This window comes from Marmota marmota, unplaced genomic scaffold, assembly GCF_001458135.2.
Source record: "Marmota marmota marmota unplaced genomic scaffold, marMar, whole genome shotgun sequence".
In the NCBI taxonomy this organism is placed as follows: domain Eukaryota; kingdom Metazoa; phylum Chordata; class Mammalia; order Rodentia; family Sciuridae; genus Marmota; species Marmota marmota.
Window position 1 is genome coordinate 33,686,627 of NW_026000174.1, and position 27,501 is coordinate 33,714,127.

Here is a 27,501-nt window from a genome sequence, read left to right on the forward strand (position 1 = left end):
TATATATACCTTTATATATATTTTGGATTTTATGATGAACATACCAAGGCAGATATTTTCTAAATCTATTTGGGCATAGGTTAAGTGTACCAAGATGCTGCATAGGAAGTGTCACTTGAAATCCAGGGTATATACTGACCTCTAGCAGAAGCCAAGGGTCTCACAATTAATTGCTGAGGCTATAGAATGTTAAATCATCCAAGGGATATTAAATGATGTGGAAAACGACAATACTGTGAGAAATCCTTCATACTTGGACTGGTATTCAACTATCTAAATACATCACGTGGCTTTTTAAAGCTAGGCTTATATTAATTATGTGATGATAGCAAAATATAACCATGACATTTTTCCAGGGTGACATTTTCTAGCTACAATTAAAATTTAAAACATTTGCGTGCCTGGCTTTCATGTGGATAAAAGAAACTCAGGGTTAACAGTCCCAATCATCTTCATTAAGAAGACATTTTCCTGTTTTTGTTAAGTAGTATACTCAATTATTGGTTATTTAGCAGCATTTGAAAATAAATTATTATGGATTGAAGTGACACGAAATTGTTAGAACAAGAGTTTTCCTATCAGAAAAATACTTGCAAGATGAAGGGTAAATCATTCAACCAATATTTTTTTGAGCATTTGCTATGTGGTCAGATACTGAATCAAGGATACAGTGGTGAGCAGAAACATTTATCTTTATGGGTTTTATAGTCCATTGGATGAGAAGGAAATGGTAATCAATTATATATAAATGTACAATTGTCCCTCGGGCCATCATCTAGAGCGCATGTTGCTTTCCTATGCTATGTCAATGAGTAACACATGGAACTGACCTCATCTGGAAGGGTTAGCAGGGGAGTAGAGGGACACAGTTGGAGTAACTTTGCAAGGCTTATTGAAAGGCTTGAATCCATACCCGTTCAAGCAGTATTTACAAAGGCATTTTCCCCAAAGGAATAATTTAGGTTCAGCTAAGCATATTAGCTACAAAGACAATGCATTATTTTTATCACCAAAATATTCAAAACAGCTAAAAAATCAAAAGTAAGCTGTTTTTGTTCAGTTTATTATGTTATCAAAATTTTATCAACTACCAATTCTTTTTTAAAAAATAGAAAAATTATTGTCATAAAAGGTGTTCAGTGAAAAGTGGTTGATTATACAAGTCAGCAATTTAAAAAGCCTTTGCCATCACCCTGACCTTACCATTTCTAGTTAGTCAATTTATCCTATTGGATTTCAAATATACCAATAATAACAGTGATAGTTATATCTTTAGTAGTAGCTATCATTTAGCACATGCCAGCCCTGTGTTAAACACTTTCACATCCATTATTTTGATTGATTTTATATAAATCAGTGAAATAGATATTGTTAAATTTATTTCTTTTTGTGCATGGACATTTTTAAATAAGTCAATACAGAAGTGTATTCCCTATGCAACAAAGAAAGAGTCCTTTCAATACTCATGCTGTTATCCATGAATTTCCCTACTGCATTTCATCTAAGTGAACTCCTACATTCTTTTGTTACAGCATTCTGCGAGGAGGGCTGCAGGTATGGTGGAACATGTGTGGCTCCTAACAAATGTGTCTGTCCACCTGGATTCACAGGAAGCCACTGTGAGAAAGGTAAATCTAGCTTTTTTTCTCTTCTTCCTAGGTAAGGAGAAAGATGTGGGGGAGGGTAAAACATAAGATGTTTCTCTGGGAGTAGGTTTCTGTGGGTTGACTTGATACATTGTGTTTTGATGGCAGATGTGGCTCTTCCAAAGTGGGTACCATTTGCTTGCTTCATAATAGGCTTCCTCCTCTGATACTGAGCTTTGGTTGCCCTCCCTCCAATGTGTGTCTCATTTAGCAAGGTCAGGCCTTTCCTCTGCTATAGTTTGCAGTGTGCATTCTTATTGCTAATTAGAGATAAAGCCTGATGAACTGACCTGCCCCACTTATCATCAATTGGGTAGCATCACCCAGGACCCTTGGAGTTATAACAATCTGCTGCGTCAACGGAATCTAAATTAGCAGCACATGCTCCTTGCATAAAAGCACATTAAATAACTGCAGTGGCAGGTTTATTGGTATGCTTGGGATTTTATTCTAATATTGGTTTATTAGGTCATTATCATTCATGGACCTCGTAATATAAGTCAATTAGTATTATTAAGATTGTAACATGTGCACCTTTCTATTTGTGGTGTTTACACTTGGCATTATTTAGTGAAATCAAGCTTTCCAGATGATTTGAAAGTTCTCCTGTATACAAATGAAATTTGATGTCCATGTCAATATATGTGTCAATGCAAGCAATGGGTTTAATGCCCTGTAAAAGTAAATATTTAATTGTGTTTTCCCATGTTTTCATAAGTTAAAGTTACTGCATTATGTGATTTTGAGTCTGGATATCACACTTGGTGCTCTTTGTATCATAGGATAGAAAAAGGAAATAGGATACTATATTATTACCTCTGTTATTACACAAAGAGAAGAGTATTTTGTCTGCTGCTGAGAATCTAAGCAAAGCAGTGGTGTCCTTTTCTTCATGTTTGAAAGTTTATGAATTTAGATAAAATTTTTAAAATTTGCCCATTTACTCTACTCTACCCATGTACTGCCTATATAAGGCAGCCTAAGTTTTTTAAAAACCTGTCAAATTTTACTACATAAATTATTCAACTAGGAAATCAATGAATGATATTAACACCATTGTTTTCATATTTTGTGACGTTATCAATAAATCAAATCACATTTATTAAATAATAATTGTTTTTTTAAAGTATAAAAAGACCAGATACAGCCTCTGAGCAGCATGAGAAAATTATCACATGGAGTTAAAGAATTGTTGCCAAAAGCAAAGAAATTTAATGGTAATGTAGCATACATGCCCTTATTGAAAATATTTAATTTTCATTAAGTTTTCTAAAATAAAAAAAATATATAAAGGACTCTCATTACTTCTAGATCTCCTATATTTCCCCAAAATGAATATATAGGAATGGGTGAGGGCAGATAATGTCAATAATGACAGATATGACTGTTAATGGAATGCATTTACTATGTACTAATTGTGCATTGGGCTTTTTAAATGAATATCTTAATACTGAGAGCTAACAAACAAAAGGCATAGATATTTTACTCCTATCTTATAGATGACAAACTAAAGCTTAAGTTCAACAATTTTTGCAATTACTAAACCCAGAGTAAAACTCAACTTGCATCCCATATTGCCTGTATTATCAACTATGCCTGTTTCTCAAAGATAATGTGTGGATTTCTTGTTAAAATGTAGATTTCTGGATCACCTCCCCAGAAAAACTGAATTAGAATATTGAGGGGTGGGTCCACAAATCTGCATTTTCATTGAGCATTTCCAGTTATTATGCTATTTAACCACAAGCATGATTGTAAGGTTCTTATTATTTTTATATTATAAATGATTTGGAGGGGGAAATTGTTCAAACCAGGGCTTATGGTCAGTGGAAGCCCAGGAAAAATTGATTCTGGTTTCTTGTGCCTTATTGATTTGTCCTTTGTCCTTTTCTCCACTCAATAAGTGAGTGATCAAATCAGTGCTTACACTCTGGCCCATTATGTGGAACACCAAATATATAGAGGAAGAAGAAATCAAAACCAGGGGCAGAAAGAAAATAGAGATAGGCAGGCCCTGGGTTTCTAGATAAATGTTAAAGTTGAGATCAATAATTGCATATTCTTGGATTCATGGGCAATCATCACAGGGAAAAAGTACATTCAAGTTAAATAAACTTCCTCTGTGGGTGATGCTTCCCTCATCTGCAGCAAAGCCATTCCACTGGATATTGGCCAACAGTCTAATTCTGTTCATATTTTTTCATTAAAAAGATGAAGTAAATATTTTCCAGTCAGCCTTGTGCAAGGGATCTAGATGAGTGATAAGCCAAACACTGAGAGTTTGTGCCATGTTGCCTCTAAATTATTTTGTCATGTTGATCATTAGCAATAAATATGAAGTAAGCCTGTTTGCCATTGGAAATAGTCACACTAGATGCCTTGAGAACCAGAGTGTCAAAGGAAAAATGCAGTTGCATTGTGAAGGTCTTATGGCATGATCCCACTAAATCTTTTATTTATTATCTTTGTTGGAGCTACATAGAGTCTACTTACACTTAGTCTTAAATGTATTACCCTTGCCCTTGTCTGGTTATTGATTTTATTTATTGCTTGTGATACTTAGCCTTTCAAAATTCAAGTATAGTTAAAAATCATTGAAATAATTTATGAAAATGCCTATCTATCCCACTTGCTATTATGTAACACAAAAACGAACAACTCTGCCTTTTTTTCTAATGATGAGATTTTATTAAATTTAAATTTCCATAATCCACTAGGAATTAGCAAATATTTAACCTCTTTTAGTTTATAGAGAAGACATCATCTTCATTCTTCTCTTATCCTTTGACTGCTCCTTCTCTGAGCCTTTAACTTTGATTTAGTTTCACAATTTTCACGGAGATGTGTAAAGAATGAGATAGATGAACAATCATTAAGAATAGTATTTTTGGAAGGATAATTACCTGTGATAAAACTTCTCTTCTTAACCTCCCTAAGAACTAAACAGATAGGATATTATGGGAACATAATGTAGCCAATCACAGAAAAAAATGGAAAAAGTAACAAGTCCCCTTAGAGACTTTCCAAAATGCAAAATCAAAGAGCTACATTAAATCCAGAGATATCTTAATTGCCACATCACAGCAGAATTGAGAGAGTCTGTCTTCTACTTGGTATTTCTACTTGCAAATCTGCAAGCAACAAGTATACTTTAAACAAAATGTGTGGAGCTATGTCTAGATCAAAATTCTTTAACTTGGAAATTACTTATATTTTGGACCAGGTAATTCTTTGTTGTGGAGTACTGTCTTGCACACTGTGGTATATTCAGTACTGTCACTGGACTTTTTCAATTAAATGCCATTAGTGCCTACATCTGTAGGCAGAGTAATAAAAAAAAGTCTTCAGACATTGACAGATTTACCCAGAAAGACAAAATTGACAAAACTGCCCCCATTGAGAATGTCTAGTCTAGATGTATGTAGCATTTTACACACACACACACACACACACACACGTATGTTTCTGTGTTATAATAATATGAAAACTAAAAACAATTTTTATTGACAAAATGAATTTTTAAGCATCTTTTGGAGATTTTTAGAGGTGCTTAGGGTTGACGATAATTAGAAAATTCTTGACCATTCAAGAGCCAGAGACTGGCTGATGTCCATCATGTGCTATTTGGGCAAACTTTCTTATAATCTTAAAAACCAAATTGATGTGGAAATTCAGCCTGTTCTATGGCAACTCTCACCTGATGGAACAAACATACTCCAACCACGTCCCAAGAATATTTGACTCCAACCCTTATGTTCTCCTGAAGATATAGAGGATATTTGACTCTATTTTTCAGTAGAAAAATAATTGAAAACACAAGTTGATGTTATAAAAATAGCAGACCTTGACTTTTCCTACAATTGTTTCAGAAGTGGGTTTATTTGTTGTAATTCAATAAACTCACATAACCATTGACCCTTTCATGGTCTCTAAGCCTTTGGGAAGCATAAAAACATCTGATCAAAAATGTTCAATAGTACATATATAAACAATAGAGTTTTATCCAGTCACAAAGAAGAATGGAATTATATAATTTTCAGGGACATAATAAATTACAAATAAGTTTAACATTATTATCCATTCACAATATAAGTTTTAATAGTAATTATTTTCCTATTTTGCTTGTCTGAATTTTCTATTTTTTGTAATAAATGTAAATTGTTTGTAATAACAAATGATATTTTTATTCTTAAATTTACAAAGAAAGCATAAACATCATAGACAGACTTACTTTTTTTCTCAGTTATTGGGCCTCTTTTAACCTTTCTTAAAGGAAATGACTTTTTTGCAGGATAATTTTTTCTAGTATCTTTTCTATGCTCCAGGGACTTTCATGTATTCAGATAGAAAGTAATTTTTTTGCCTGGAGTACAAAATCTATTTACCAGGATTAAAAAATGATCAGAGCCAAAGATTCCTCTAGTCTTCCAAATTTTAAATCTTGCACCTATTTTGAGTGATTCCTGTCAATATTCATCTATTTGTGATTGTTCTGCTGACCTCTATACCTGGGGGGGTCGGTTTTAAAATCTTTAAGAAAGTAGATCATAATTTTATTTTCACCTTAAAGAAGAAAACCTTTCTTCAATTTCCAGGTATCACAGGACTACGAATAGGTAAATTGGATAAAGAATGGATGGAAAAGTAATCTTTCAAATTCATAAGCCAACAGGGGAGTTACTTTACTTTTCTAACTTGGCCTCTCTCAGGATGATGGCACATGGCGCACACTCAGTAAATGGCAACTTCTGCTATTAGTGTTCCTAATATTGTTGTTTAGGTGCCCCCCCAAAAGTAAGCAGAATTTTGTGGGGAGGTGGATATGAAGATTTGAGGTTTCTCTGGGTTCTTTTCCGATTGAACTCACCTGTAAAAGAATAGATGCTGATGCTCTTTTTAAATTCCTGTAAAGTCAGATGAGTGTGAATTTGGTTGAAGAACTTCCTGAACTGGATATATTTCATTTCAAAAAAGTAGGACTGGCATTAAGGGAGGCACTGAGCTGGAAGTTGAGAGGACCCCAAGCTCCCTAATACTGAGATCATTCACCTTCAGAGCGGGGAGGAGACTTTTTCTTGTTCAGTTCCCCTTCCTTTTTTTAGTTCCAAACATTCTACTTTCTCCTTCTTTTGCTTATGATGGAGAAATTGGGCTAAGGTACAAATCACTTCTCCATAGCTCCAGAATGGAGATGCCACTCAATTTTTAGCCACTTGGAACTATTTTATAATCCTGTCCTTGATCCTGCCCAGGATGATCATTTTTGTCTCAGATATATAGAAAAATATGTCAAACCATTTCCATTCTCATTTTCCTCTCAAAAAGCAGATTTTCAAGTCTTTCCAGTACAACTGTAGGAAGCAATGTCTTTTGTTCACAAAGGGATTTGGGTTGGAAAAGAAAGATAGAGCCTGGGATGGTGAAAAGAATACTGTACCCAAGGTCAGAAGATTGTTCTAATATTAGAACAGCCTCTCTGATGTGAAACTCATATTATCCTGCTATACTTCTGTCATGAGTGCCAAACTTTTGCATTTGCCATTTCTCATGAGGCTTCTCGTTTCACCCAGTTGTGCCTGTTTGAAAACACATGTAATTGTCACCCAGATAGTCTGTGGTGGAGTTGGGATTCTCACTTATATATGACCGAATCCAAACTTCACTACTTTGCATTATAATCTGCTGCTTCTTGATCACCTTATCTATGCCCAAAGGCAGTTAAACCTGACAGATTTTATGGGAAGCCAAATAAATTATGTGATTAATGAGCCATAGTCTACTATTTGATTATGTGCATTGTTTTATACATTAATTTCAACATCTTTGTTGTGCCTAAGGCAGGAACACAGGAAACAGAGTGTGAATTAAGAGCACAGTCTTCAAAGTCATACTAATTCAATTTAAGTTGAAGTTCTTCCATTGACTAAGATCTGTGACATTTGATCAGATATACTTAATGTTTCTAACTTTTGATTTGCTACCAGGAAAGGGATTATCAATATTACCTTCTCATAATATTATTATTAGATTAAACAAGATATCCTATTAAAATCATTTAGAGTATCTGATACACAGCAGGTAAGTAGAAATGACGGTTACTGGGGCTAGAATTGTGGCACAATGGTAGAGTGCTTGCCTAGCCTGTGTGAGGCACTAAGTAATAAAATAAAGATCCATTGACAACTAAAAAATATTTTAAAAAAATGATAGCTACTGCTGATTTTTTTTTCATCAGTTAACCTAGGGATAAAATAGAGACTCAGCAATAATAGACTACTACTCTAAGGATACCCAGGAGGTAAAAGATAATGCTGGGCCTTTGTTTTCATCTCCTGCTACTGAAATCTTTCTACTCCTACAGTTTTGACAGACTCTACTATAAGATTCAAATGGAGAAAGTTTTTATTAATATCTTTCCCAACATACATTCTACATTCTCATAAACATTTTATGTCATTTATTCTCAAGCTAATGCACATTAATTTATGTAATGGAATTTTGCTCTGAGGCAAGAGAGAACTAATTCAGCACCAGAAATAGTGGCATATTCAACTTGCATATCGTCCCAGAGAAGGGTTATTTGTGTTATTGTTTATTTTCCATTTTTTTTTTGAGTTGAAATGGAAGATTTAACACCAAGTTCTGACTGTATTATTGATAGCATAGGTGTCTTAGTACCTGGGCAGATCTGAGACCTTAATGTTTTGTTGGCTCCCCAAATTCTCTCAAGAAAGGCAAACACTGTAATCATTGTAGCTGTCATTTCCATTGACCTACCATGTACCAAAATTCTCAGTTTGGCATTAGGAAAACTGCATTCTATCAGATTCCACTACTTACTATGACATGGGAAAACTTCACCTTTTCTATGTAAAATAGGAGATTTATCCAAATAAAATTTTAAGGTTGTTTATGTTCTGTCATGAGGCATTCCTAGGATTTACAAAGAAAAATAAATGATATTTGAGGATACATATAACATCTTAAAAATATGATATTTTAAATAATGATGCACTCAAAGAAACCTAGGTATATAATGATCATCAGTGAAATAAAGTATGGGTAACTCTTCTATAGAACCTGTAAAATGTATCTGGGGATACTAATGATGTGGGATATATAGGATATCATTAAGAACATGAGCCCTGGAAACTGACTGTCCAGTTATAAGGCCCTGCTCTACAATCCTGGGAAGTGATTTAAATCTTTTATGCCTCATTTTCTTGATTTATACAATGAGAACCCAAACTGCACTGCTCAATTGGAGAATACTTTTCAAAATTTCCTGGTGTCTGATGAGTACTCAATAAGCACTGGACATTATTAAGTAGAAATGACATGTTCCCTGAGATTCAAAATTTCATTTAAAGACATGTATTTACTGCATTCAAAAAAAGTACATGGCTCATAAGTTCTTTGCAAGATGTGGGCTCTTTCACAAGGAAAGTTACATTTAGGTAATTAATTCAATATTATATTAAGACTTAATAAAAGTTTCTATACCTTCCCTCTCCAGCCACAATCCAAGAAGTTAGTGGGAAGTTTTGAGAAGCAGCAGCTGCCCTTTTTACCTTCTAAATCACTTTTTGTTTTATTTTTATGTTTTTAGTAGTGTCTTATACATAATATTGGGGTTCATTTTGACATCATCATACATACATGCAATATAATTGGCTCCAAAACTCATAGATGTTATGAATCTCTGTCTCCAGTGTAAGCCAGCTTTATGGGACAGAGAATAAGATCTCATAGAACTGGTGCAGGCTCTTCTAACACTAGTGTCCTATAGATGGAAGTTGTGTACTGGCTGCTGCTTCCTTTGTGGGGGGCTTTGGTGAGGTTCTCAGACCACTGGGGATTTCTGAATAGAGCTACCTTGAAAAGATAATCCTGTTAGTCTGCTGAAGCTTGACCCCCTGCCTCATAGCTGCTGTGCTTGTGGAGGCCCACTTAACTGTGTGGCTCCTTTTCCCTGTCCCACTTACATATGACTAGATGGACTTTGTCTTGTAGGATTTTTAAAGCTGATCCTTTCCTTCCACCTGTCACTCCAGTCATAGTGCAGCTGTGTCCTAACAGGGTCACTGGTCATTTTTTATTTTTTATTTTTCTCTGCCACTTGACAGAGGCAGCCTCAGACCTAGGTATTTACCTCAAGACTTTTGAGACATGGGTCAAATATCAGTTTCTATGTCCCATGTCATCCAGGGGATATTTCTAAGTGCACTTAGAATATTTTTCCTCTGGATGAGTTTAGGGAGGAAGTTTTCTCTCTCTCTCTCTCTCTCTCTCTCTCTCTCTCAACAAAAAGTGACCTTGAACTGGCTGCACGCCAAACAGCCTTTCTCCAACAAAGTCCTCATTTTGTCCTCACTAACATGTCTACTCAATTTCTAGGACTGTGTTTATAGAGCTGGAAGGTGATTAATGCAGGCACAACGGATTTCTACAGGAGTTGTAAAGGTAGCCTAGCACCCAGCTTTTCTATGTGAGGTTCTTAATAACTATTACCTTATTATCTGTCAGAACTCTGGCATGGGAAAAATTCAATTTTAATATCCTCTTACATTTAAATTCTATAAATACTTGATAAATGACTAAATGAAAGGCTATGGAGAAGTGCCCTCAGTTTCACATGGTCCAGTCTTTTTATTTTACAAACCACAAGTTGTAATAGCTCCAATCCAAACCATATTTAAAGGAAACCTAAGGCAAATTAAATCACAAGAAATATGGGGGGGGGGCACAGAGAAGTGCCATTTGCATGAAGAGTATAGAAAATTTTGTGCCTTTCCAGTGGCTTAGTCTGCATGCATTTTCATAAAGTTGTTTGCACTCTTGCTATTGGAAAGGGAGTCAATCTTCTTTTTAACAGATTGACATTCACCATAAAATAAATGAAGGCTATTAGGGATTACCTTGTCTAGTTAGTAATGCAGAAAATAATTCCTATTTAGATGACAAGCACTCTTGCTTGCTTCCCACCAGGCAAACCCACACTATTGAACTGTGAAAGTCAGGCATTTAGTTCAAATGCTCATTTTTAATCCTATGTCCTAGAAAATGCAAACACTACAGTAATTTTGAAACATGATGGCTAAACAGAAAGGAAATCCAGTTTTTTTTGTAAAGTTATCATCAACTGGAGCACAAAAATTACAAACTTTCCCTAGTAACATGCCATAAGTCTTTGTATGCAAAAATATGCTTTGCACTATAGATCATATGGAAAAAAAACATTAATTGAAGCCAATAGCTTGACCTAGAAGGAATATAACTTAGGATTTGCATCACTCTCTCCTAATAGGATTCACTGATTAGAAATGGTAGTTGCCTGAAAATGTTCACTTGGCTCCAAAATATGATGAATCAAACAGCAAGATCTATGCGTTCATTTAGGTAGTGGTTTAAAAGATAAGCAGTGTCTGGCATGGTGGAGCTAATGTGGTTTTAAAGCATTCTCCAGTTTAACAGAGACTTTAAAGTTATCTGTGGTGGCAGCAATTTTAACCAAGTGGATTGAGTCCATGAGGGGAGATCCTGGAAGATTATTTTATTAAAGGATATCTTGCTAAGCAAACCTTTCAGTACACCCTCAGTCCTTAAAAGATAAAGTCCAAATTCCATAGTGTGATATATAGACTTCAGTAATTAGACCTCTGCCTACCTCTCTGGCTTTATCTCCTCCTTCTCTTAACATGAATCTTAAACTCCAGCCCATTCTAAACTACTTCCAGTCACTGAAATGTACCTAAGTGTTTTCAAACCTATGAGCTTTCATAAGTCTCTCTGCCAGAGCACCTGTTCAGATTCATGTAGTGATCATACAATGTATTAATATAAAATAATAGAAAAGATTAGTTGTCAAGGGTCCCTGATAATCCAGGATAGTCCTGTACTTCTCCCCATCAAATTGTTTCTCCTTCCCCTTTCCAGTTGACAGTGTAACCTGTTATTTCACGTTTCCTGAGCTGAGATCTTGAATCATTCTCACTTCTTCTGCCCTTCATATCCAAATTCTTTAACTTAGCCTTCAAAATATGTGTAGAATCTTAATTTCATAGGCTCTCCATCACTACCTCCTTTGGCTATGAGTCATGATACTCTTTCATCTAGATTGTGGTAGAAATTTCTGGACTGTCTCCTGCCCACCTCTACACCTATAGTTTCGTTTAATATAGAAGCTTTGGGGATATTGTTAAAATATGTTATATCTTTCTATTCCTCTTCTCCAAATCCTCTATAGTTCCCCACTTTCTCTCAGAGTAAATTAAATTAAAATCATGACAGTGGCCTGTAAGCCTCTGTATGCTCTGGGTCCACCTCCATGTTATTTCTCTCTTTTCACCATTCACTATGCCCTCCCTCCCTCACTTGTGAAATGATTTTTTTTTCCCACCATAATTGTCTTCTTGAGTCTTCTGGAACAGATCCATTATGATTTCCTTACAGTTTGGTTTGCTTGGGATGTTGATCCCCCAGGTCTTCCTGTGGTCAGTTTCCTCATGTCATAGGGGATTTCTGCTCAGGTGCTACCTTCCCTAGGGCCCTGACCCCTTGTTGCAATGGCAACTTCCCTCTCTATCATGCTTATGTTGTTCAGAGACTTAATGGCTCTGTGATACCATAGTACTATTTTGTATGGTTCCACTATGCCCCAGAATATAAACCCCAACAGAATAGAGGTTTTTTTTTTTTCTCTCTTATTGCCATTGTATTTCTGAAGACCAAGACATTACCTAAAACACAGCAATTGCTCAAGTCATTTGCTGAATAAATATATAAATTAGTAAAAAACAAAAAAGCCATTTTAGCTTTGATATTAATCTCCGAAGTCACAATACTGTCATCATGATTGTCTTGGAAAGAATGAAGAAAATAGTGCTGTCAATCATACACCTTCATCCCTGGTATTTTTGGATCATATGTAGTCAGACTTATCCTTGATTTTTCCTCCTCTCTCCCTTTGCCATTCTAGCAGTTGCCTCAGTGCATCTATTGTTTTTCTTCACCCCACTGCTTTGTCAACTACTGCCATTCCTTTGTTACCTGGAATGATGTCATAAGACAGTCTTCAGACGCTGAATCTTATTTTCCTGTCTCACACAAAAACTGCTCTTCCTGCATTGCAATCAGTGTATTTCTTATAAAATATAAAGATGATAAATTATGTTCTTACTAAAAAAAAACAATAAATGGTTGTCAGTGTGCTTAGTGTACACTGTCACCTCCTCCCTGGAGCACAACAACTCCTAACACCTTCCCTATTCCAGTTTATAATCAATGCTTCTGTTTTGGTGAACTTTGCCAGATTTTCTCAAAGCAATGATCTTTCCATTTTTGGCTTCTAGCCATGTCTGTGAAACATTTTGGCATCTCTTTCTTTACCTTCCTTTTTCCCATGATGTCTGCCTGACTCCAACTTCCCCTATTTTCTCACCTGGATTTTGACTTAGGTTCTTCTTCACAAATATTTTTCAGATTCCTTGATAAAGGTTCAGTCCCCTCCAGCAGGCTCCCTCTCAACCTGGATTTTCCTCCATGAAATATATCACATTTAGTTACTTTTTTTTCTTGTTTTCCCTCTTCTATCCTCTACCATCTTTCCCTGTAACCAACAGTTTGGGGCCACTCATGCCCACTCCTCCCAAAATACCTACAAAGGATTGTGAACTTGGCATACTCATTACAATCCACAATATCTCCAGATTAGAATGGTGTCTGTCCAAACCATTTTTATTGCATCCTATTTCTATAAATCTCATTCTTCTATCTCCAGGGTTTTAATTTTATGAAATGTTGTTTATATATAATTTTGATTGACAGAAGCATTAGCATATATGAAAGAACATTTTGATATATATAAACTAGACATTTCATGTCAAGAGAACAAGCAAGCCCTCTCTTGGCCCCATAAAACAACCCTGGCCTGTTGTAGCACAGCCCCAATCTGAAGAAGTATCCTCAGATATGGCCCTTCTGTGGTTCTTAAGTTTCCATGAGCTTCCTTTTAGGCAGACCATTTGATTGAAATTGTTAAGGAAATGTGAACTGCACTTTTAAGCATATTTTTTATTTACTGTTAGCAAAACATAATCACATTTTCTTTTAGTTAAATGATGTCAACTGTCAAAGAGCAAACCTTAAAGTTTTCTAGATACTTAGTCTGCAGGCATATGGAGATGCTAGAATTATTGGTGTGTTCTCCATAAAATTCATGTATTGAGATTTTGGAGATGTATACAATTAGAGCACCAGTGCTTTCCAGTGTTTGAAGGAGAGGCAGACTGGTGAAAGAACCATCTTATTCAATGTTTATGCTAGACCAAAATTTAAGATAGATCATGTACCAAGTGCTTAACATATGTTATTTGACTATTACCTAGAAGGCAGGTATTGATTAACATCCTTCATCCCACATTGCTAGTATAATTTCATCATGTATTTACATATCCCCCCCTCTCCGCTGCTATTTTCAAACAAATATGAACACCTCAGGACCTCTGAATCTGGTGTTCTCTTTTTCTGGGATGTTCTTCCTCCATATATTTGTGATTTGTTTTTTATTATCTTTTAAATCCCTATTCAGTAATTATATGGCCTTTTCTACCACTTATTAATCACAACACTGAATCTTACCCCAGAAAACAGTACCTCTGCTCCATGCTTTACTTTTCTCCATTGCACTCATCCCTTTTTAGAGAATTGAACATATTACTAATCTAAACTATTTATTTTTTCTCATCACACAGAAAGGTCAACCTCTGTTATAGCAGAGATTTTGTCACTGTTGTGCTCCTATAGCCCCAGCTTTCAGAATACTCCCTGGAATTTGGCTTGTGCTCAATATGTAGTTATTGAATGAATGAATGTGTGAATCAGTGAATGATTATTCTCATTTACTGAGTAACTGATATTAAAAACTATAAAGAAATATGCACAAGATTACAAGATTGTGGTACTAGGAAGAGTCAGAGCTGTGATTTGAACTGTTCTTTGTTTCACAATGTGCAAGCTTTTTTGTTCAGATATACATAACAGTAGATTGTATTTTGATGTATTTTACATACATGGGGTATAACTTATTCTAATTATGATCCCACAATCATTTGCTCTCCTCAAAATGGCAAGACTAATTTAAGCTCTGACAATTGTCAGAGCTCATCTTCTGGGTTGTTTTCTCAGGTGAACTCTGAATTCTGAGTATGCTTCTATGATTCTCTTAAGCCCCATCTACACTACTCTGATACTCCCAGAGACTAACCCTCTCATTAGACTAGTCAACACTCTCTTCCTTAGAATGAGGTTGCTATAATCAGAATAATTTTACCACAGAACTTTATAATCTCTAATGCATGTTTACAGGCACTATATCATCTCTTTTTAAGTCTTCCAACACCTGAATCACCTCAAGGAGGAATAACTTACTATCATTCTAATTTTCAGATGAGGAAACTGAGGCTAAGATATAAAGAAAATTGTTCATGATTAAAGAGTTAATAAGTAAGTAAGCTTGGATTTAAATTCTGGTCTAGTGGTTTAAAATTCTGTTTTATTTTTCTGTTTTTGCACATTGTCTTTGACCTCCCTTTTATAGAGGTATTCATTTCTTTCTTTTGGCTTTAGATTACTAATATGAGGATTTAATATTGAAGGTATCAAAAAGATGCCATTTCAGATAATTTATCCACAGGGTATCTGTATATCAGGACAGTGGGGCATAGGTGACCTTTCAGGCTGGACAATCTCTGCCACTCACCATTTCGCCTTGACTAAGTTATATATCATCTCAACATTCTTAAATATCTATCAACATTGTTGTAATAATTCTAACTAGTGAATAATAAATAATAATAAATTAGTAGATAGTAAAGTATGATAGTGTACAAACTGTTCCCTGTAGCTTCTGTATTTGAGAGAAATGTTATCAGCTGCAGCTAATATTTAAAGAGCTCTTTATAGACACAGATGCTTTGAAAGGAATTTTCTTTCTGGAACATCTCAAAAAAAAAATAAAGCAATTTGAAGTACACTTCACTTCCATTCTGCAGACAATGAAACATTCAAACTTATATAGTGCAAGTTCACAGAATAAGCATCGAGCTGATATTCTAGTGTGACTCTTTCAGGTCTACCACTCTGAGCTTGTACTTGAAGTGGAATAAAAGCCACATGAACCTTTTAATGGTGATGATACTTCAACAATGAAAACTAATTGTGTAAGTTGGTTCTCCACCACTGTGACCGAATACCTGATGAGAACAATTTAGAAGAGGAAAGTTTGTTTGGGCTCACAGTTTCAGGGATTCAGTCCATGGCTGGCCAATTCCATTGCTGTAGACATGAGATGAGGCAGGATGCCATGAAAGAAGGATGTGGCAGAGGAAAGCTGTGCAGCTCATAGCAGCCAGGAACCAGAGGGAGGGGAGGAGAAGCCAGGGACAAAATATAATCCATAGGGGCACAGCCCCAGTGACCTACTTTCTCCAGTTACACCCCACCTGTCCACAGTTACCACACAGTAGTCCATTCAGATCATTAATACATCAAATGGATTAACCCATTGATTAGGTTATAACTCTCTAATAAAATAATTTCATCTCAGACATTGCTGCATTGTCCCACATGATCTTTTCAGGCAACATTAAAGATCCAAACAATAACAATCATTAAATACCACCCTAAAACATGACATGAATTTTAGGCTATGGCATAACACATCCCCTGATAAATTAAAATTTAAAAATCAGATGGAAACAGTGTCTCTGAACAGATGTTCACAGATAACTAATGTACTAAAAATTTGGAAGTTTCCAAACAAACATCTGAAGTCCTTTTCAGGTACACCTGCAAATCCTTCCCTGATTTAACACTTTTTTTAATCTCAAGGAAAACTATTTCTTATGTCAAGTAAGTACAACTTCATAACATGAACATCATGCTTATGTTTACATAGTTACCAGCCATCTAAGTGCTTGCCATTTGAGCAGAAAAACTTCAATCTAGTCAATACATCAACAACTCTTATTTTTGAGGTGCCAGTCCCTACAGTGAGCATGTAAGTGGGTGATAGGACAGATAATATTATTATGTTCATTTTATAGGTGGGGCTTTAAAGGGTTAAATGCCATGTCAATCCCACATAGCTGAGAGATGGTGGAAATGAGATAGGCAGTTCTTACTCTTCTGAATCCGTATTTATTTGCATTGTTGAAAGTATTCCTGAAAAACAACTTTTTTTTTTTTTTTTTACTATATAAGTTCTCCTTTTGTATCTCAATTTCTACAATCTGTAGGGGAGTTTTCTCTAAAAAAAATTTGGTGAATGTTCCATTGTGTCTCCTTTTTCTTAAAATGCTTTTAAGTCTTGAATTAATCCTGAGTGCCAGAAGAGGGAAGAGCAGGAGGCCTGAAAACCTCACATACAGTTAGCAAACTTGATTGAAATTTAACGTATGTTTAACAAAGCAACAAAACATAAGTATACAATTCAGTGAATTCTTATAAGATAAAAATACCTTTGAAACACACCTCGCCCCCGCCCCCCCAAAATAAGACATTGTCTGCTCCCTGGTGTGCCCTCTCCTATCTTCTTCCAAGACGCACCAAGAGGAACCACATTTCAGCTTCTAGCACTACAGACCAGAAGTTTTTGAACATCACAGAAATGCAACCAAACTATATGGCCTCTTTTGTATCCAGCTTGTTTTGTTCAGTATTATATTTGTCATATCCATCTGTTCTGTTGTTCATAGTTGTAATTTGCTTATTATCATTGTGGAGTAGTATTTTATTTTGTCAATATACCAAAGCATATTTATCCATTCTACTGTTGGTCATTTGTGTTGTTTCTAGTTTGGGTTATTTTGCTACGATAAAAATTCTTGTACACAGGTGACCATCTTTATGTATTTTATATACCTATATATTGAGAAATGAAGTTGCTAGGTATTCATTGGTTCATTTTGAAAACTGATGAACAGTTTCCAAAAGCAATTATGTCTATTTATATTTCCAGTGACAATAAATCAGAATTCCAATTGTGCCATAAATTTATCAATACATATTTTTATCTATATTTTTCTTACTAGTAATAATGGTGATATGGTATTATATTATTTTTTAAATTTCCACTTTTGTGTAACATATTTAAATATAGTTATATACTTATTGAAATACTATTTTGTGAAATGCCTATTTATGTCTTTTTTATCAATTAAGCTAAGCTAATCTTTTTTAAGGTGCACAGTTTAAAAAGTCAAGTAGTTCTATAAGGCTGGTTATTAAAACACTAATTCTTTGCTTCTATCCTATTCTATACCTCCTTTCCAAGACAGTTTCTTCCCTTTATCTATAAGAAAAAAATACAATTATATCACTGTTTAATTAGTACTTTTTAGGACTAGGGGTTCTCTATTGACTTTCCACTATTGAAGAGGAAATTTAGCTCTTTTCAACTCTCACCCACAATACACACACAACCCCCCCCACACACACACATACACAAACCCACACTCACACACACACAGGAACACACACAAACAGTTGCAATTTCCTTCTTGTATTGATTAAAGTCAGTGTTTGTCATATACATGAACTATATTTATAAGAGAGCTAGAAAGTTAGCAATCAGTACTTCTCTGTGTCACAAATGTTTACTTTCCATGTATGACATAGATATCTAATTTCATCATTAGTGTTTGTTTGTTTAGATTTGTTGTCACTAAATATTGAATCAACCCTGAATTCTCCTCAAATATTTATAACCCCTCAATGCATTCCAAAGGATTTGATATTTTATAACATGTAATTCTATGAAGAAAATATTTACAGAGCTTCTTTACCTGCTCAGTTCTATGCGGGTAGCTCTTTGGATCTACAACACAACTGTTTCCTTTGGATCTCTTTTCAACATTATCTTAGTTGTTTGATATTTTGTTCCTGAATCCTTTGCATCCCCCCCCCTTTTTTGGATTGTATTCTCATTTCTATAGAACAAATATGCAATTAGCTTCTTGAGACAGAGTATATGAAAGATAAATTACTCAGATATTTTAGATCTGACAATGTTTTATTCTACCTTTGTGTTTAGTTGATAATTTTGATGGGTATAGAATTCTAGATTGTAAATAGTTTTTCTTTGAAATATTTTAGTAATAACTGCTGTCATATTTTCCAGTTTTAATTTTGAGAAGTAAAGTATCATTCTACTAATCATTTGAAATTTACTGTTTTTTTGTTTGGAAAATTGGGGCTGCTTTATTCATTTTCAGTGTTGTAAAATTTGATGATGATATGGATTTGTAAGATTATATTATTAAAACCAATAGGCTACAGACTTTGATGAGCCTTTTGATTTAGAAATTTCTGGTTTCATTTCTGGCATTTAAAAAATATTTGTTGACTTCCCTGTATTTTCTCTTTTTTTTTATTCCTGGAAATCTATCATTTCAGTGTCAGGACTTTTATATTGGTTTTCTAACTCTTTAATCATGCCTACCTTATTTATCTATTTATTTATTTATTTATTTACTTTGAGTGGATTTTATTTGTTTTAAGAATATGGCAACATATTCAAACTCAAATCTAAAATATACATATAAAACTACTTCCCATATTTTAACCTTATTTTAATCTTTACAAATAACTTGAGTATTTGTAAGGCTGTGATCCAACAAAAACAGGAGTGTAATTTTTGGTCAGAAGTCCTCTATAGGGGCTGGGGTTGTAGCTCAGTGGTGGAGCATTTGACTAGCATGTATGAAACACTGAGTTCGATTCTCAGCACCACATAAAAATAAATAAAATAATGGTCCATCAACAACTAAAAAACACTTTTAGAAAAGTCTAGTATATCATGTATGCTCACATAGTATAATGTTATTTTATACTTACACTTTGCATTTGAAGTTGATATAAGAAACATCATTTTTTTAAAGACAATACCTTTGTTTTATTTTTATGTGGTATTGAGGATCAAACCCAGTGCCTCACATGTTCTAGGCAAGCACTCTACCACTGAGCCACAACCCCAGTCCCAAATCATTTACTTTTTTTTTTAATTTTTAGTTGGACACAATACCTTTATTCTATTTATTTATTTATTTATTTTTATGTGGTGCTGAGGAGTGAACCCAGTGCCTTGCACATTCTAGGCAAGCGCTCTACTGCTTAGCCACAACCTCAAGACTCATTTACTTTTTTAAAAAATATTTTGTCATAGATGGACACAATAACCTTTATTTTATTTTATTTTTTCATGGTATGCTGAGGATTGAATCCACTGCCTCACATATACTAGGCAAATGAGCTACAACCCCAGGCCCATTTGCTTTTAATGTTACTTAAATCCACTCATCAGGTTGACATGTCTGCCTTATTTTTAACTTTTAAATCTTTCTTTTTTTTTTAATCTTTCAGGAGGCATGGTGGACATGTTTTATAAATGTTATCTTCCTTATTTATTGAGCTATTTATTTCTGCTATCCTACTTTGTTATTTTTTACTGAATTTTTTTATTGTGTCCAGTTTGTATACGTAGTATCTTCTTTGATGTTTCTGAGGACAAGTGAAATATTTTATACATTATTACTTAATAGAGTTTATTTTTATAAATTTGCTTTTTTTCCTGCTACTTTGTTCTTGTCTTTACCTTTTTCTCGAATATCTTGTAGTCCTTAGCTATCTGCTCATCTTTAATAATGAAGCGATACAATGCTAATTTAACTTAAATTTTAGGTTACCTGTGCAAGGTGTTGAATGTCAATTATTTCAGGTTCATTCCTTTGTGCTTTTCAGAACTTGGAGAGGATAATCTTCTAGTATCCTTAAAGGAAATAAATTCCTATTAGAATTAAACTTGATTGCTAGCATTCTCTGAACCAAGTGGAAAGAAGGATTGCAAAATTTAGTATGCCAAATTTCATTTAGTATCCCTGTTTTTACTATATTTCTGCTCTCAATTGTGTTTGAATTTGTGTGGTACCCTCTTCTGAGCATAACCCTCTAGCATTCTCTAGGCAAGAAAAAAGCAGGATTCTGGCTAGGGCAAGGGAATAGCTAGCTATGAGGCATCTAAGTGCTTCTTAATCTAATTTCCAATTAAATTTCCTTGTTTAGCCTTACCATTCCACATAATTCCAGAAATGACTGATGGTACCCATTCTTGGGTTCTGAGATGTAAATCAAGTTCCTTCTTGACTTTCTCCACAGTGGGCTATGAATCATTTATCTCATGTCTTTCCAGTGAAGTAACACTCACCTATCTCTTTTCTAGCTTCCAAAATTATGTTGCCCTTGTCTCCTCTCCTATGTGTTTTGCCCTTAAGGATTTAGGCCTTTATAACTTATGTTTAATATGATGTTATTAGAGTTTAAGGAAGAAAGTAGACATAAATGTATTTAATCCAGCATCTTTATTCAGAAGCTAGGTCCTCAGTTCTAAAATTGTTTTGACCCACAAGTTAAAAGCCATATGATGCCCCCCTGGTCAATATGAAAATTTACGTAGATACAATTCATACAAAATTATATCCCTTCCCCCTAACCTTACATCTTCTGGAAGAGGAAGACATTTTATAGTATCTGATTATTTTTCAGTAATAATACACTATGTATGAATTGTATCACTATTAATCTTTACAAAAGTTATTAGTAGAGAGTTCCTGCAAAGAGAGACATTTCCCCTTTGGAAATAGAGTATCTAGCTAATTTCAAAGACCAATAGAGCATTATTTAAGATGTGAAATGTTTGAACTATTCCTTTAAATTTTCAGGATGTTCTGGGAAATTGATACTATAAATTGTCATTTCAATAAGGATAGTTAAGTCAGATTTAAGGGGGAAAAAGTCAGAACTATTTCACATTAAATTTCATTCAAAATGTAATTTCAAATGATTTGGAAGTGAGGTTTTCAGTGGTTTGGGAAATGGCCAGGGGGATGTAAATAAGGGGAAATGGTAAAGGGAAATGTAGTGCATAATTGGGGTTGAAGGACCATCAAGATACCACAGAGATGAGCACTGGGATCAGACTTATTTAACAACTTCATTAATGGTGTGGAAGAAAGAGGATTCAACAAGTTAATTAAATCTACAGATGGTCCTTAGTGGAAGTTACAAATACCAGGGAGAACTAAGAAATAATATAAAAAGACCAGGGGGTCAAAAGCTTTGATAGCTGTGGGCACAGAAGAGCAAAATTAAGTTTGGGGAGGATAATTATAATTGAATACACTTTGTTCAATGAAAAAAAAAGAGTTAAATTGCAGTCAATTAATGCTGAATAAAAAACAGTGAAGCTAAAAGAAATTCTGTGGCTCATGAACAAGTATTTATCTGCTAGAGCAGAACTTTGTGACTTTAGATATAAGTTAAATTGAAAAATAAAAGCATTTCTAATGTTTCTCCTGTGCCTAATATTTACAAAACAAATATTTAGGACCAGGAATTGGCTAGTGTTCCAAAAACAGGTAAGAATTGGTTCGAACCCTCAGATGTACATATATTCTAGTAGGGAATATATATTAGAAACTCACAGAAATATTATGATAAGTTCATGAGGCTAAGTTTTGAAAATGGTGGAAAGAATTGTCTGATATGGGAGAAACTATTGGGACCGAACTTTTTATGAAATAGGTAACTTCAACTTTTAAGTATGGACCATTGGTGTTAATGTGCTGAGATGTTGGGAAGGCTGGCAACCCCATGCAGTAGTGCTATTGACCATAGAAAGCCATCTTGCCTTTGTGTATTGGTAAATCTGTTATTTAAATGGCTTGAAAAGTAGAACAGAATCTGATTGTGGTCTGGAGGCACTAGAGAAGACTGGTTGGAGTCATTATAGTACCCACTGAGCAGAAGTCATCGATATGGAGAGATACATAGGCAAGATGTCAATCATCTTACTCCACAGAAGTTATTTTCAGATCTTTGCATAAGTTAACTTCTTCCATTCTCATACTTATTCTATACAATCAGACATTATTCTTTTTTAATTAGTTTTTTAATTTTCTTAATTATGCATTATTCTTGTTTTCAATTTGCAATCAAGAAAATTGAAGTCTAGAAAATGTAAGAAAATCAACTAAGGTCAAACACTAGTAAGCAAAGGGACAATAGGAATCCAACCCAGGGCTGCCTGATTCTAAAATCTATAAATGTTTTTTTAAACTGTGTTATATGGTTTCTCATAGAATAATAAATAATGAGTGCAAAACTCATGCTTATATATCTTTTTCCATTCCTTAGGTTTTGAGGAGCTTACCCTGGGCAGAGAAACCCTTTTCTTCTAGGACTCTCATCAGTAGAGCTGTCCTGGTATATAAAATGTGGACACAGAGTTTAATTGTTGCAATTTCCAACAAAAATCATCTTAAAGGAGGCATGCATATAATAGCTGGTTTAATTCATTATAGGTTTGGGGAGGTGAAATACCTGAGCTAGTTAACAGATGCCAAAAATTATATAATTTCACAGTTCCCATCCCTATTCTAGTTACCAAGAACATAATCCTGTGTCACCATTTAAACAATTTAAAAAGTAATATCTCCAAGAGCAAATGCTTATATTTGTTAAAATATCAATGATTTAAAAACTTAATTGATAATACACATTGAAATTCTTTCTATCTACCAGCTATGCATTCTCCTACCCAAAAGGACTCAAAATTAGCAATTTTTTTTGTTCAGGTCATTTTGCTAACAATTTCAGTAGGGTGTGGGTGGTGTGGCCTTCTATACCAGGATATCTTGGAAAGGAATATGCAGAAGTATTTAAATCGGTTGGAAAGAATTGAACTTTCCAGTTTTATATTGAAACAGCTAGACTGTGAAAAATTCCCATAGAAAGTGCTGCAAACCATCAAGTAATGGGAAAATGGAAAGATGAATGTCTAAGCTGGAGTGTGAGCAAGGTATGAAGGAGAATTCTGAAAGATTGATGTTGAGAAGATATGTCTGTGTGGGTGATTGCCACAGCCTCTCTGTATCTTCCCTCTTCTTGAAACTAATGGGAATTCCTTCAGCTTCTAAAGAGTCAGTTCCCCAGGTACTTAGAAGAATCCTTGTTGTAATAAAAATTCCAGGTTTGACCTGGAATGCAGTCACATACACCTGGAAAGTCAAGTATACATTTTAGAAGAGACAAAACATATTATGGGGAACAATTTTTAAAAAACTGAAATTGAGCCCATTTCTTCCAACTTCTGAATTTATATTTAGCCAAATAACACAGACAGAAAGAGATTCTATTTTGGTATCTGTGGCAAATTTAAGAAATATTTGTTTCTTACTTTAAGTGACTCACTCATTTTCTGGGGCTCACTTCATCTACTATAACATAGCACTTCTGATTGTGGCAAGATTTCTTTATGATAGTGTGGAATCTCTTCTTTATTCTGGTAATGGTAATTCCCCTATTGTTCAAACTCATAGAGAAATATCACAGGTCATGCCATAGAGTGTAGAACCTTGAAAAGCATGAAATATTAAAAGCATAATTCTACTTTTTGACACCCGTGGAAATTACATTGGCCTCTGAAAATAACACCTGAATTGAGTCTCAAAGATGAAGGAGCTTGAAGAAATAATAAAAAAGCAACAACAACAATCCTCAAGATCAACCACATGTGAGAATTTATGGATTAGGACAAACAAACAAACAAACAAACACTAGCTGAGACAACAGCTAACCTAGAGAGACCAAATCAATTCATACAGACATTAAACGTCTTTTCAATACCATTTTCAATTCAAGTAGGAAGTAGTTGCAGGTTTGGGCAGAAGAAGTTTTAGCTTGTACATACCTGGCAATGAAACTCCCTTCATCACATAAATGAGTTTTTGCTCCAGTGGCTTGTCATCAAAGCATCAATAATTGAATAAACCATACCCTATAAACTTGCTCATCACCTACAGTGTTACCTTTTCCATAAGCAGAAAAAAAAACTGCAGGGACCAAGCCTGTAGGAGAGAATCTTGGGTGCTAATATTTTCCTCAAGCAAATTTTCAATCCCAGCAATGGCACTCATCCACATTCATAGATTTTCTTAACTCATTTTGTATATAGCAAATGATTAATCCATGGCTCATTTAGTAAATGGCCTTATAATGCTAAATATAGAGCAGAAACTTTGTATATCCTGTAAGAGAGAGATTTCTAAAGTAAAGACTAAGATATACCAAGACCTAGTGGCAAGAGCAGTTAATGAATTGAAGAATCTACATCTATTCTTTTATCCCCCAAATAGTTTCTGAGTACTTGCTATGTAAAGAAATGATTTAAAAGAAGTTCAGTACATGAGCTACTGGGGGAGATAAGAAAGGCACATAAATAATTATCAGCACATGATTTGAAAGTGATACATTCTGTATGAGAGGTATAAAGAGCTTTGGAAGGATTTTAAAGGAGAACTATTGCTCCTATTTGTAGGGAACAGAGAAAGGATCAAGAAAATTGCTAGAGGACAGTCATTTGACTGGAACCTTCAGGAATAGTTCAGACATATCCAACTCAAAGTGGAAAAGTGGCATTCCAGACAGGGAGTGTTGTATGATAGAATTTTGTAACATGATAGTACAGGGAAAAGTTGGAAAGATGATCGACCTACTTTGAAAGGTAGGTTTGGATTGGCTTTATTTGTATAAACCTCAGAACAGAAGGTGAAGTAGCCATACCCTTGGGTGCTGCATAGCATCATGCTATCATCCTAAATTCTCTCTCGTTTATGTATAATCTCTTATGTTTCACTAATCTGTGTTCCCATTCTGTACTACATCACACAGATAATTACTTAGTAGATGTTATATATTTCTTTATACTTATGTGTGTTCCTCTGAATGTTGGCATCTCTTTTTATGTGTAGATTTTCCATTTATATAAGTGGTACAATTTCTCACATTTTTCCATGACCCTTCCCTCTTAAAAGCTTAGCATCTTTGTTTAAATGTAAGATTTAGATGGATTGCTCTTGTTTCCTCTGACTGCTGCATAATGCAGTAGTATAAGTGTGTTTCCATCATGTTTTTCTTAGAATTTTTCCTTGCAAACACAGACGTGATCTCTCTCTACCACAATCAATGATACTATAAACGGTCTCTGAACACTTCTTTATGACCTGTGTGAGAATCTCTTTGTGACTTGGGAGAAAGTGCTGTCAATGGATTAAAATGCATACATAAATTTCATTTGACTAAGTATTACCTAATCATTCCCAGAATGGCTGCATTAGACCACATTCCTTCTGGTTTTGCATGAGGGGTATAATGTATGCACAAGCCTGCTAATAATGCATAGCATTGTCCAGCTTTGTAAGATCACCAGTGTTAAGATTGCCTCCATGTATATATGTATGTGTGTATATCTGTTTGTAATGGATTGTTATTTAATTTTGAATTTTATAAGTTCTAATGAGTTTGAATGTCTCTTTCTCTGCTTCATAGCCCTTTAGATTTTTGTTTTAGTCAGCTTTTTTTGTCACCATGATCAAAAGACCTGAGAAGAACAGAGGAGAAAAAGTTTATTTAGGTTCATGGTTTCAGAGCTGTCACTTTGAAACCTAGCTTTGGGCCCAAGATGAGGTAGAATATTATGGCCTAAAGGTGTGATGGAAGAAGGAAGCTCAGTATATGCCAACAGGAAGCAGAGAGAGCTTCACTTATCAGGGACAAACTATAACTCCCTAAGGCAAGTCCCCAGTGACCTCGATTTTTCATCCACTTCCTACCTAGTTAATCCATATTGGCAGATTAGGCCACTGATTGGGTTAAGCCTCTCATGATCTAATGATTTCACCTCTGAACATTTTGAATTGCCTCACACATGAGCTTTTGGAAGGACACCACATATCCAAACCATAACAGATTTCCTCTTTTTGAATTATCTCTTGCTTTCTTTTACCCAGATTTTAAATTGGGTTCTCATCATTCCCCTTTTGGTTTAAGGGAGTATGTGTTGGAATAATGTTTAATAGTGGCAGAAATGGTGACATTCTCATCTTGTTCCCTGTCATAAAATAAAGTGTCAAATTTTCTTTATTAACTATGTTTGCAATGAGGTTTTTGACATTTCACTTCCCGTATCAAAAATTCACTTCTACTCTGGAGCCAGAACATTGTATAAGACACAGTGGGAATCATACAGATGTAAAAAGCACACTAAATATTGGATTTTCATTGCTGTGCAAAGTACATAAATTATTTATGGCTCTTTTTAAATTAACATGTCAATGTCAAACATGTGAAGACTGGGCATCAGGCTTGAATGGATTCACCAACTTTCAGTATATTTTAATGGTTTCATGGATTTTTGTCATTAAAAAATTGATTTAAAAAGTGCTTCATTTTATTGTAAAAAATGAAAAACCTTTCTCCCAAGAGAGGAAATACTTATATTACTATATTTCCATCTACCAAGTATAACTATGTATGAGCACTGTTGAAATCTTTTTAATTAAAATTATAATATATCATTTTGTCACATAAAAGTAATATACACATCATATGACCAATATACACTATACTAAATATTATGAAATTAGACAAGTAAGTTTCATAGCCACATGTGCTCCTAAACTGCATTTTAAGTTATCAAAATTATACAGTGATCAAATTACACATCCACCCAAAATGATGCTACTAGGAGGTGTAGGGCTTTGGGGAGGTGATTAGATCAGAATGGTGGAGCCCCCTTAATGGGAGTGGTGGTCATTCCTTAGTGAAAGACCCCTCCCTGACCATTATGTGAAGATGATGAGAGAAGACAAGGGCTTCCCCAAACACCCAATCTGTTAGCACTTTGATCTTGAACCTCTCAGGCTCCAGAAATTTGAGAAATGAATTATTCATGTTTATAAAT

General features: G+C 34.7%; 1 protein-coding gene across 2 annotated transcripts in view; it reads left to right on the forward strand.

Moving 5' to 3' along the window:
* Positions 1 to 27,501, forward strand: part of Nell1 (neural EGFL like 1) — an 801,023-nt gene that overhangs the window by 621,695 nt on the left and 151,827 nt on the right. For both annotated transcript variants that reach the window (XM_048788493.1, XM_048788492.1), the window contains exon 15: positions 1,533 to 1,628. In XM_048788493.1, the coding sequence (XP_048644450.1) occupies positions 1,533 to 1,628 (96 nt within the window). The remainder of the gene's footprint in view (positions 1 to 1,532; positions 1,629 to 27,501) is intronic.